Source organism: Sylvia atricapilla, chromosome 1 (genome assembly GCF_009819655.1).
Source record: "Sylvia atricapilla isolate bSylAtr1 chromosome 1, bSylAtr1.pri, whole genome shotgun sequence".
NCBI lineage: Eukaryota > Metazoa > Chordata > Aves > Passeriformes > Sylviidae > Sylvia > Sylvia atricapilla.
Window position 1 is genome coordinate 99968243 of NC_089140.1, and position 13548 is coordinate 99981790.

The following is a 13548-nucleotide window of genomic DNA, read 5'->3' on the forward strand; positions in this document are numbered from 1 at the left end:
GTGCAACAGTAGGAATGGTGTTGCTTCCCCAGCACTGCTCCACCTGAGGCTTTAAGTAAGAAGTGTCTCATCAAGGAACATGGCTGGTCATTTACTCAGAGCTAGGTTATTACATTGTCAGTACATTGGTGCCCAGTTTGTGCTCTGCAGCAGTTCCTGACACCACCTGCTGCAGCTCAGTGCCTTTGCTTACTTCAAGCAAAACTTTAAAGAATATGGGAGCTTTCACTAGGATTGCCTGTTGTCTGAGCAAATATAACCCTTCCTCCATCGTGCCTGCTGACCTGATGGAGGAAAAGAAGTAAGAAGCACAGGAGATCATGCATCATGTGCCTCACATCGGCACAAAGCCGAATTAAGAAAAAGGAAGAATGGTCTAAACAAACCCAATAAATTACAAACCAGACCATTTGACTACACTGTTTTTAAGTTAATACCTTTTGTCATTAACACGAGCCTGCACTGGCACAAAAACTAGACACCAGAACCGAGTCCACTTCGAGTCTGGGATCTTCAACATCTTAAAATCCTTCAGTGCCAAGAACCAACGTGCCCAGTTTGCCATGCTCTGGGAACCACTGCTGCTGTCTTCCCTTGCTGCTTCCCCTGCAGTCAGGAACCAGCCCTTCCCAGCTCCTTCCTTCCACAGCAGGTGTGTGTGACGGAGCTATAGGGATGGGGAGAGCAGCCACATTTCTATCCAATGTGCTCTGGCACCAAAATCTCAAAATCCAACCACCTCCCTACATCACAGCCCGCACTCCCTTTCCATTGAATTGCAACCTAGCAGCTGAGAAACACCAAACTGCAGCTTGAACAGCTGCTGCAAACAACCTCCCTCTCACAACTCACAAAACACAACTCATTCCCCTTTCACCTCTCAAAGTGCAGAATTCTTACTCAAGATGGCACTTGCTACCTATTAATCAACACAGTTACTGAGCTTTCTTCTGCTTGGCCCCCAGTACTTCAAGATCCCTCCAAGTAAAGCAGCGCTGACTTTACACCATTTCTGCTTTACACATTTTTTCCTCCTACGTATCCTTTTCCTCCTTCTGCTCCAATCCAGAAAGCTGCGCTCTGCTGCTCCCACAAGCAGCCTAACATTTTCCCTCACAAGCAGCTTTCTGTCTTTGAGACACCTCAGTCGATGCATGTGACATAAAACCAACTTCTGAAATATTTTTTAGCCATTTCCAGTGAAGAAAGAAAAGATGGAAGAATTTCTCTAGGGAGCAATGAAAATAAACAATTCCAAAGGCAGGGTTTTTTTGCCTCAATGACCAACCCAGTCTATAACAGACTAAGAACTGGAAAGGGAATTGGGATACTTCAAAAACATCACAGAGATCCCATCGGTCTGACCAGTCACATAGCCAAGGGGGAAAGACAGAAGCCCCACATGCCAACAGTAAGGACAGAGAGAAGGGTAAAAACTGCCCAGGAAAGCTTATGGGAAATTAGCAACCACTTCATCTGCTAAACACTGGAGCCTACCTGGTTCCAGTGTGACCCCCTGCAAGGTCCTTTGTACACAATGGCAAAATGAGCAGCCACAGGGAGATCAATAATCCCATGGATGCACAACTGGCACCCATCCCTAAGACAAGAGGGAACCAAGTGAGAGAATGGGCCTCCAGAAGAAATTAGTCTTTTTCCTACACAAAGCTTCCCAGCTGTCCTTTAGCCTAGAGAAAAGCAGGAGAGGACTGAGCACAAGTAGGAAAGGTGCTGATGCCTGACAAGTGGAGCAGCACACAGATTGGAACTGTGTGGGTAAATGCTTGGTTTTCCAAAGTGGCAGGAAATGGTGGAATGGAAGCGGCCCAAAACCAGTGAGGAATGAAACAGAAAGAAGATGCTACAACAGAAACAGATAGGGATTAGTTCCTGCAAGGAAACAGAGTGTCAAGAAAGTAATCCAGGAAACTGACCTGTAATTGGCAGTGACCTAAGGTGTGGCAGAGGAGTTTGGCTCAGAGAGCCAGTGCTGGAAGTGCTATGCATAAATCAGCCAGCTGTAAGACTAAAGTAAGTAAATATTTCATTTCTGATGCAAGAAGCAACTTTACACAGCTCTTCTCCCAAACCAAAGCAATACATGAACCTCTCCAAAGGCTTTCCTACCCCTGCTGACAGTTGTGTTTTCACCCCCTCCAGCAGGCATGTATGGAAATGCTGCAGTAAAGGTTTCCAAAGGTACACACACCACCAACTTTTCCCTCTTTTTGTGCGGAGCTCTGCCATAGCTGCACTACCTTGCCTAGCAGAACACCAGGAGGTAAACAGTCTTCTATGTTCCTCACTCAGGAAGTGGCATCACTCCTGAAAAAGGGACAACAACTGACCTGCACCAAAGCCACCCATCTTCCAGACATGGGCTGTTTTAAGCTCTAAGTTTCTGTTCCAAAATAGGAAGGGCTTTAGGTCCACATAAAAAGTGGAATGTAAATACTTGCTATTCATTTAATTGCTTTCAACTAATATGTATTTTTTAAAGTAGGTTTATTCATTAGGATCATGTAATTTAGTTACACCCAAATTAAGGTTTACTTCAAACCGGAATACGAATGCTGAAAATTCCCTTAAGCTACAAACACTTTAAAATTATCAGATCAAAACAGTGACCAACATTTTACTCTTCTATTTTTTTAGCAGTTACTCATGCTCTTTTACAGCTTCCTGAGCACATGCTTGCCACTTGAACAAGTAAACATCCTTGCAACATTTATTTCACTTTGTGTGCACACCAAAAAATAAGTTAAAAACCTAACAGAGGTTTCTGTCTGAGAAACATATATTACATCTGGATCAAACACGATAATTCTGTAAACGTCTAGACAAGATGCTAGAGTCATCACCAATATATATTTATGCATATTTAATAGGAAAGTTTCTGCAGTTTATTGGAGTGTTTTTCCAGATAATGAGAAGCATTTCAAAGGATTTTAAAACCATTTTGTACCCACATGGAAAAGTATTGAAAAGGTTCAGTTACACTGGTAGTCAGTAGTTAACAGAAAGCACTGAGAAAGGAGAGTCCATTTGTAGTTCTTGTACTCTTGTTTTCTCCATTCAGGGAATGAAAAGTTTCTCTTCATGAAACCTTATCATTTGGATTTAAAATTTTCTTCTCATTTCTCATTTCAACTCTTCTGGTTATTGCATCAATTTTTCCCTCAGTTAAGACATGATGTGAAGAGCAAGGACCACTGGAATAGCACGGTCTCTTCAGTCCAGTAGCCTACAAATATGCTTCTTAGAGATAAATATGTATTTTCTAGCACCTTCCAGTAATCACTACCCCTGTCCTCAGAGGGAGGGGAGGAACTAGGACAAATTAATAAATAAGAAAATAAATTATACCCTTCTCCCCACCAGAAAAACTATTCTAGGCTATTAACATCAATAGAAACTTTATCTTTGTCTGGATACAAACATCTAAGAGGTAAAGTATCCGTGTGTCATGTTCAGGCAGCACATTTAAACAACCTAAGAGTTAGTTCCACACAAGATGTAGCCTTTCAAGATGATCCTCTAGATAAATACCAAATTCTACAGTATCATGTTCTGACTCATGTAGTTCCCTTTAACTGCCCATAAGACATTATCAGATTACAAATCAGTGCTCTAGGACCTATCAGCCCTTCACAGAACAAAAGTTCACACGGAAAATCCTTAATCCCACACATGCTTTTTTTTTTTCAAGCTTTTCAGTTTGAGATGGTGTAAATAGAACATGCCCTTTACCTTTGTTTAAAAAGGCACATTTAGGCCATTGTAAATGTGCTAGATGTTTTGTTTCCAGTGTCAAACATAAATTGTTCAAATTAAAGGAGCTTCTGCAGGAGGTCAGTTTAATCTTCAGTAGGCAACAAGAGCTGCTGTGGAGATGATGGATGAGGTTACTTTTCCACTGATCCAGTATTCTTATAAATGGACAAAGCCTCTGCAGAACGGCCTTGGAGGGAGCTCTACAGAGCAGTCTGCAGAATAAGACTTTTCTGTCAGTTACTTGGTTTTATTTGGTGAACCCAACTATTTGGCTTTACTTTTCCGTGGACGCTGCTGCCATGGCTGGTTTGACCCCGTCGCGCGTGGACTTCAGCTCCTCCAGTTCTGTGTTTAGTTTGCTGATCACCCACTCCAGGGCATCCCGACCCTGCCAGGGACACACCAGAATTTAGGATCAGAACACACACACCGCCACTGCTCACATTTCTATAGGTCTTCCTCTGTCAGACATGAAACTTGTTTTAAAATCAATGCCATCAAACTGCATAGTTTGATACCAAATTATATCGATAATTTCTTAGCATCTTCTTATGGAGACTTCACTGCAAAGGCATTTGCTTCACCCCTAAGCCAGAAGCAAATGCAGTGCTGCTGTGAGCTCCCAGTAGCATGCTGAGGCAGAAGGCCTAATTCAGCAGGCAAGTTTCCTTACCTAAGAGAATTACTGGTTTTGCTGTTTGCTGCGCCCACCACCCAAAGATCATCAGCAGATTTATGGCAAAATCCTGGTACTGTTCTCAGTTTCATTAGCCAAATTATATCGAGAGTTTTTGAGAAGATCCAGGACAAAGAAAGTCTCCCAAGTGCTCTTTGAAGTGGCAGCTAAGTGATCTGATATCTATCAAGAGTTCAGAAGTGGACTCCCACTGAATTCTACATTTGTACAAAGCACCTTTTCGGCAGACAGATCAGGCTAATTGAGAGACTGGAACTGCTCATTTTATATCCAGGTATGGGAATGTCTCAAGCTCAGAACTGACAGCTTCAGTAAGCTGTAACTTAAAGTTAAAAGCTCTAAGTTAAAGTAAGTAACTGTCAGCTGGACAACCCTGGGCAATAAGCCTGGCAAAAACCTTTTGCCTAAAGAAGACTCTGTAGCAGCTGCACCTCAATGTCCACAAGATGCAGCCAGCAGTGGCACAACAAAGTCAAGAAAATAAAGAGAAGGACTTTGATTAATAAAAGTCAAGATTTTAGAACTCTGCAAGCTCAGAATAGCAGCTTTTGTCCAAGCAAGCAGATGGGATCAGACCAGAACACCTGGCTTTTTCACTTAAGAGAGAAGTCAAGAGACATTCACCTCTATTACTCTGCTAAGAATAAGAAATACAAACAGTGGAGAGCAGTACGTGGGAGCCACATGGCTCTGGCCAAGTTTAGAATTCTGGAGATAGAGGTTTGAGCCCGAAAAGTCATAAATGTTCAGGAGAGCCACTGTCAGTGTTCAAACCTTCTGTAGACATTGACAGAAAAGACAAGCATGGCCTCCTCTGCACAGAGAGTTTTGCTCCAAACTGTGATGTGCTAATTTTGTTGTATTCATTAAAGGTGATAAAGTGCACAGGAACATCACAATCTCCAGAACCTGCTGTTGTCCTTTGCAGACTACTAAGCATGAACAAGAATCTGCATAAACAGCTTTGAAAACCTAAGGAAATAAGAACGTCAGAAAAAAGCTCAAGGATTTTTTTGCCAGGCTAGAAACATTAGTCTAGAATAATATGAAAAGCCCAGAACCAGGAAGTGTAACCTAGTAAAAGAAATACAGTTTTCCTGTGAATAGGAGCACAGTTATCTCAAGACTCTCACTAAGGTCAGTGAAGTGCTGACTCGGTTTCTCTTTGGGTTTTCCATGTTCCAGGGACTCACAGAATAAACACTAATTGCTACTTCTGCACTGTCAGGCAGTCTTTAAACTGAGAAGAGTCACCCAGGTATCACAAGAAAGTGTTCAGCTCTCGGTCAAGGCTCAGAAAGGGAGATTCAGCTCCACCCCACATTACCTCAAGAACTAGGATGTCCAGGTTAATTAGTTCAGAGATGCCTTTAAAAGCTACTAATAACATTCAAGAAAGCATGATTGAAATTGTCCACTTTAAGTCCAAGTTGCAGATAAAAGACCTTAGAAGTGATGATTTAACTTCTGAGCTCCTTCCATTTGAGCACCAAAGTGACTGTTCTTCAGCAGGGAGTAACTTCCACCTTCTCCACAGGCTGTGCAAGACCTGGGAATGCCAGCAAAGCACAGCTAAAAGCACCCAGACATGGGCGAGCTACTGCACAGCAACAAGTTCTAACCAGTCGTGAATTAACTGAGGTGAGTGCTCAGTAATGAAAAAGTGGGGGGCGGGGGGGGGAATCATCTTTCAGTAGCAGGCATTTGGACATTTAAAAGTCAAGTTTAAATATCCTCTCTGAGGTGGCACAGGCACACAGAGCTTGGATATTCTATTTGTTATATTGCTCAAAGAAGACTGGTCAGAAGGTCAAACACCCTTGCCATAGAAAACACTCAGTAGAAAAACACTGAGATTCTTTTCAGGCCCTGACTTGAAACATCATTGTGTTTTACTTGATGTTTTTGTTGATGATAAATTCATTAAAAACATCCATGACATTCAACTGGAGGACCAAGATATTTCCTCCAGTTTTTGAGAGTATATAGGTCTGTCTATATCTCCTTAGACTTGCATACACTATATGCAGTATTTTGCAGCTAAGAATAAACTCATGATTTTGGCAAGGAAGACTTCAGGAACATTCTGCACAGGAAATTAAGTTAGAAATCTAAAGCCTCCAAGTGCCATAAAAACTATCCAGTTATCAGAAAAAAATCTGACAGAGGACTGTCTATAAAGTCTCATACTGTACAACAAGTTCTGCAGCCAGTCATTACACAAACACATTCATCCCCAGGCATGCACGCCGTGTTACTCATTATTGCAGGTGTCAGCAGCATGATGTGGCTGGCACAACAAGCACTGTATATGAAGATTTGTTGGCAGGGCTTAAGTGACTGATAAGTGCTGAGCCTTGGTAGTTGATGTTTTCCAGAAAAACAGCCATAAAAGCTTAGTGGAATGAGAATGTAAAAGCAAACAGTCATGGCATACACAGATCTCAGAGTAAGCAGTGTCAAAAGCCCAACTTTCTTAACTAGGAGAAGCAGCAAAATGGATTTCTTTCTGTGTAAGAAATCTTATTGGTTGAAGCAGAAGCAAATACAGGAATGACAGGGACAAGCTACACTGACTAGTGGAAGGAAAACAATCCGCACAGAGACAAGTAAACTCAGTTCTCTCAACCCTGAACTCAGATTTGTTCATAGTTATACAACTGCAGGAACATGTCACTACCAAAATGAATATAACTACAAGACCAATGAAAAGCAGGAACAGTCTGGCATCCTGACAGCTTCAACTTTGCACAGATTTCCTCAGAAGGGCAACACTATTCCTCAGACAGAAGAAAAGCAAATACAATTCTGCTATGCAAAACATTAACCCTTGTTAGGCAACCTGTTTCAAGAAATCAATTTTATATCTTTAGAACACAGTTCTGTTTCATTTTTATAAAGCCAATTCCACTCACTAGCCAATTTATTAATTTGTTTAGGTACCAGCTCTATATACTGAAATCACAGAAACTGGGACCAGATCAAACACTCTGTGGAGGGACTCCTTCACACCCCTAGCTGTCTGCAGTCCTCAGGCCATAAGCAAGACTGTGTGGCACAAGAAGACATGGCTGCAGCTCCTTGGCTGCCCAGTGGCACAGGCACAGGTCCACGGATCCAGCCTGCACAGGGCTTCTCTCACCCTGTACAAGTGCAGTGCAATGAACGGGTCTGCCATTCCTGTATGCAGGGTGTGGAAAACCAGACATGCAGGGTAACTGATGAAATCCACACGCCAACAATCCATGCACATATTGGCTGGGAAGCTGAGATGCTGCACCAAGAAGAAGAGAATGTCGCCATTACCACTAGTTAGTACAGACTGCAGCTGGGGAGAGCCGCTAGCTTAGAGCGCTTTCAGAGTTTTGAATTATCCACTCAATAGCATCCCACCCCTAGAGCAACACAAGAAGATTTACAACAAACAGCAAACTATTAAAAAAATCGTCATGGTCATTAAAAATAATAATGCATCACCTGCTCCTGCTACCTCAGAGCAAAGTCTCAATAATTCCTATTTCTTCAGAACGACAAAACATTTTTTCAGTAACTGTCAGGAAGTTTAAGAGGGGTGTTTAGAGCACAGAGGCACAGCATGCAAGAACAGACAGTAGCATCCCAGTAGGTACTTGTTAGCAAATAAAAGGTTGGTAACAGCAATTACAAATTCCTGCCAAGTTCAAAATCTGTAGAGACTTTTCAGTGAAATACATAGGACAAGAAGATTTTTCTGATTTGCAAGGAGCTTGTAAACCGATGTGTTCCTTGGAAATGGCAGAACAGAACACCCTTTAAAAGAGACTGAGCTCTCTTACAGGCAACACCTCAACAGGTACCAAGAAATATTTACAGTTTCTCTGAATTCAAGAGAGACATGCAAATGTAACTAATGCCTCAAGAGAAATTTTGCCAGCATTTTAGTGTGCCTAACTTGATCTGGCACACCAGCCAACTAGACAATGCTTTGCTACCTCTGGGTCAGCCTGAAATTTGGTTGTGAGCCAGGGTTTGTTCCTCTCTTTCAAGAATATACACCCCACACAGACTTTTAAATGGAAATCAGATCATAACAGAATTGTAATTTAACTGAAACACCTTCCATTTCAAACAAACAGAGAGCACCCAGCTAGGTAAAGGTACTCTCCCATGTCTAGACATGACCCATTACTCCTTTTCCATTCCCTGATTTTAACATGTTTTCCTCTCACCTTAGGAGCACACAGAAGGGTGGAAAAGGAGGCTTTCACCTCTCTGATCTAGTTGGCTGTACCAAGTTGACTCACACGGGTTGGTCAAGGAGCATCCCTCACAAGGATGACGGGGTGGCCAAAGCACAGGATCTCTGGCATAGCAGGAGTTACCTGGGCCAGATTCCCACTGTGCTGAACCCCTCCAGCAATGCAGAACAAAATCTCAAGCTCCTGGCAGCACTCATCCTGCTGTTAGGCAGCAAGGTCTATGCTTCGCCAGCAATTCCATTTCTTCCCCAAAGAACTGTAGGACAAAGTGCCCAAGGCTTAAGCACTCCCACAGCTCTGCCTGTGCTGAGGAGCAGCTCCATGGCTGCAGGCCAAATAGAAAAAGCAAGCACAGGACAGAGCAGTCAGTGCAGTGTTACCCAGGTGAGCCAGCACAGTCACCTCCTCAAAGAATATGCTTCTGCTTACACTACATTACTTTCAGCCAAAGGCAAGGAGACAACTCAATAATGGATATAAACTGGAACTGACAAAAGCAGCATAGAAAATATCCTGGTATTAACTGATAAATCCACATTATAAAGGCTGAAAGTGAAGTTACATTCTCTACTAGCACTAACTTCTAGAAATAAGTTGCTGAGGTTCTGTAAAAAATATATTGAGACACTGTGCACAAAATAGAGAGAAATTAAATGACATTCAACATACACCATTGACAATTACCATTAAAAAAAAATGGTTCTATGGGGAGAGAGAGGGAGAAAACAGAATAAGGATGTACCTTTCTGGCATTAGAAGATATTGTGTTTGCCATCAAACTTTCCAGGTAACTGCTCAAGCTAATGCCTTTAACAGTAATAATTGCTTCTTGAGTTAGTACAGTCCTGTAAGGGAACAAAGATAGGTAAACACTTAAGCTGAGCTGGACTAACAAATTTTCCCCTAGACACAAAGACACAAATATCCCTACTTACTTTTCTGGGTTTTCTGGATGAGGTGTGTAAACCAGTCTCTCGTCCACAGACACCAAGTTGGTGAGTGTAATCTTAAGAACAAAAACAGAGCTGAAATCCTCACTTCCCATCTTTCATTTTTCTGTTATCAGCAGCACTACTCAATAGCAGAGCACTCAATTTAATGTCAAAATACTGTACACAGAATACAAAACCCAGAACACAGTCAATAAAAAGACCTATAAAGGGTGATTCATCTTTGCCTATCCTTGATCTAATTATATCAAAGTTCCCACTCACAGGACAGAGCACCAACAGTTTTCTCTGAATGTTGAATCTGATTTATGGCCAATGATTAAGAGAGGCTCTTCCAGACCCCCATAGCAGTACCTGGACTAGACAGAAAATTAATACTCAGGCAGGACAAGGCCTCTTGTACAGAGACAAGGCTCTCCTCCAGACAACCCCACCTTAAATCTGAGAGCTCAAGTCACCAGGATACCAAACTACAGCACAATACTTCATCTACATTCTATGAAAAAAGGCATTTCACATTAAAACTTTTGTTGGAAATGACAGAACTCATTCATCTAAAAGTCAAACTATTTTACATGCATTCCGAGAAGTGATTTTATATTAAAAACAGAATCATAAATATTTGATGATAAAGTATTTAAATTATGAGAAGAAGGAAAAAAGTCATCTATGACACTGATTAAGACATGTAAATTGTTGCCTCTAATGAAAGATACAGATACATTTCCAATATAAATGTTAAGAGAAAAACATCCAACTTCCAGAATTAATTATCAGAAACTCCTTAAGCCACCACTCACATTGGTTGAGCAAAGCTCCATCTTCTTTTCCACTGGATCTACCACGGAATGTTCCTCTATGTAAGTCAGAGTTCTACTTGTTCCTAATATCTGAAGGGGAAAAAAAAAATGGTAACTACCAAAATCCAACAAACAAACTGACCCTTGAAACACATAAATGCCAAGTTCTCAGTGACCCCAAGTAACTCATGGATACCAGAGGATTTTGTGTCTAGATTGTATCAGCCATAGAGCATGGCACAGACCAGCCTGGAAGGCATTTACAGACACACACAGATTTCAGCTTTTACTTCAAAGTCAGCTCCAATTCAGAGGATGACATAAAAGGGATAAATAATGAAGATAACAAAGAACGAAGGCTGCAAAAGTGTACCGCTTTGACAATCGTGGGCAATCCCCACTCGGTGCTGAGCAGACGGTGACTGTGCAGTCTCCCCTGGTTATCCAGGCTCCTGTCAAGGACATCTACTCCTACCACACAGGGATTCATGGGGTTGGGGTACTTTCTCATAGCAGCTTTGATCACAGTATCCCAGGGGTGTCTGTAAAAGGAAGAGGCGAAAGCATTTGTAAGTATTTTGTATTGAATGGCAAGTATTTGGATGATACTAAATCAGGATCTATGTTGGGCAATATGGCACAGGCTGTGCAGCTTCATAGCTCCCAGCAATCCCTTTGGAATACAGTTATGCTTGGAAACGCGTAAGAGACTGATACAAAAACAGAAGGAAAAAAAATTCTCTCCAGAGTGAAGCAAGGAATTACTAATGCAAGACTAAGAAAAATGAAGGCAAAGGGCAACAGTCACTCACTGCTACAAGTGACATTCCAAGCAGTGCCCACAGAGATGGTGGGAATCTTAGCTCATTCCAGAACCCTACCAGGAAAGCAACTTGACCCAACACTTAAGCTTTCCCTGCGTGGAGAAGAGGGTTAGACTACATGACCTCCAGGAGTCCACTCCAACATAAATTTTTCTGTAATTCTGTAATTCTAAGCATACTAAATAAACTAATGAGGAAACCACTAGCTTCTGCTCCTTCCTATAGCAAAAAAAAAAAAAAAAAAAAAAAAAAAAAAAAAAAAAAAAAAAAAAAAAAAAAGCAAAGTGAAAAAGTGAAATTAAATTCTACTTAAAAAGGACGATTGGGAGGTTTAAAAAGAAACAGATTTTTAGAAACCCCATGAGCTCACAGCCTGATGTCTGCACCCGCACTACTGCTTCCAGCAGTTTGTTAGCATGAATTCCACTTATGGATACTCTCCTCAGAACTGGTTTTATGAAATAAATTTTGATAACCTTAAATTCCTGGGGTCAGAGCAGTCCTGCTACTCCACACCAGACTGTCCAGACAACTTTTGAGGTACTTCAGATATTTCCTTCTGAAACAGAAGCCATGGACTTGATCCAACAGAGAAATTCTGTCCCTAATTATTTCTATATTCAGAATAACTGACTGTCCTGACATGATGGCCTCAAAGCCTTTAAGTTATGTTTAGAAATTCAACAATTGGTATCTAACTAAAGAAGGCTTAGGGGTGCCAACTTGTACTTAAGAGTTGCACTTAGGGCCCTAAATGGATTTTATTTTAGTCTTAAAATAGACTGGTACAGAAAGGTACTGACAGTACAGCATTACATGAACAACCAGAAAGCTGGAAAAATAAGTTATTTTTCTAACAAGAAAAGTGCTGGAAAGCTTTACTGGTGCAAGCAGGAGAAATAAGAGCCCTCAACTCCTGCAGCAGAAGAGCTGGAGCATTGTTCCTTGTTCCATCGTTGGTGTCTCTACACCTCCATCAACAGAAGATACACAAACTGAAAATGACAAAATTCTGTTAAATGTCCCTAAGGCATTGAGTCAGAGATCTGATAAGGCACAACAATGTTTTATTAACTATTTAAATGAACTACCTACACCTACACACATTACGCCATAAGATGGGGGTGTTCTAATACAGAACTTGGTGAGAAAATGTCAAATAAAAATAGCTTTTGCATTCCCTAGGTGACAGATCCTCATCTCAGACTCGGGAGTTGTGTCATGCTCGAGCAGCCTCTGCCTGATATTTCCTGCTAGAAACCACAGGTCACTTACACCAGGCCAATGCTGAAGTGGAGCACCGAGTACCTGCATCAGTTCAAGGAATTCAAGTTGTGTTGAGGTAATTAAAGAAATTTAGAGCAACACATCTGGGATATTTTGTAAATATTTTAAGAACTATCACCCCCGGTGCTCTTCGGGCGTCAAGACTTTTGGAGCACCTGTAGGAGAGGAATCATCTGCGGTGGCATTCCCACTGCTGTACGGGCACTGCTGAGCCCTCCACGCCAGCTCCCCGGGACAGATTACACAGCCCCTGATACTGTTCCCTGGTGTTTCCTCGTTACGCCAAGGTGGAACAGGAGGGCCAGAACCACATTCCATGCAGAAAAGCACTGATGGAAGGAGCACTCAAGAGTCAGCGGCGGTACCCGAGGCTAGGCTAAGGGACACAGTCACACTGACCACACCTCTTGGAATATATCATCGGCTACATCAGTAGTTTGGCTTTTTTTTCTTTAGTAGTGTGAAAGTTATTTTTCCTAAACACCCAGCCCTTTATGAAGCCATCACGCTGTCAGTCCCGCGCTACCACTCCATCCTGTTGGAATGCCATTCCTGAGTAAGAAGGAGCCCAGGCGCGGCGTCTGGCCGCACACGAAGCGGCTCGAGGCGATGCAGGACCGGCTCCGCCGAGGCCCGTTCCCGGCTTCTCTCCTCCTTCGGCGGCGCCCGCAGCATTCCCATTTCTGCCGTCCCCCGGCGGGACCCGGCGCGCCCCGCACGGCCCGGCCCGGTGAAGCGCCTCGCCGCGCCCTCCGGCCCTCCCCGCCCGGCCCCCTCACCCGAACACGTGCTCCGAGCTCCAGATCTTCATGGCCGCTCGCGGCGCGTCCCTCGGAGCGGCGGGAAGGCGGCGAGGAGCGCGCGCGGTGCCCGGCTGACTGACAGCCGCGCGCCGGCCCGGCCAGCGCCAGCGGCCGCCGGGAGGGGAGCGGGGGCGTGCCCGGGCCGGCGCGCGCGTCACGCGCTGCGTCACCGCCC

The 13548-nt window shown here is 43.0% G+C and overlaps 1 protein-coding gene across 2 annotated transcripts; it reads right to left on the bottom strand.

Moving 5' to 3' along the window:
- Positions 1–2488: 2488 nt before the first annotated feature.
- Positions 2489–13431, bottom strand: PRELID3A (PRELI domain containing 3A). Of its 2 annotated transcripts, none has more exons than XM_066328751.1 (6): positions 13350–13431; positions 10833–11001; positions 10460–10549; positions 9645–9715; positions 9452–9554; positions 2489–4162 (listed from the first exon to the last, which is right to left on the bottom strand). In XM_066328751.1, exons 1-6 carry the CDS (start codon positions 13379–13381, stop codon positions 4049–4051), a joined length of 579 nt encoding a protein of 192 aa, XP_066184848.1. In that variant the 5' UTR covers positions 13382–13431; the 3' UTR covers positions 2489–4048. The 2 variants fall into 2 exon arrangements, with proteins under 2 accessions (XP_066184848.1, XP_066184855.1); XM_066328758.1 differs by lacking the exon at positions 2489–4162 and adding an exon at positions 7770–7866.
- Positions 13432–13548: the final 117 nt, after the last annotated feature.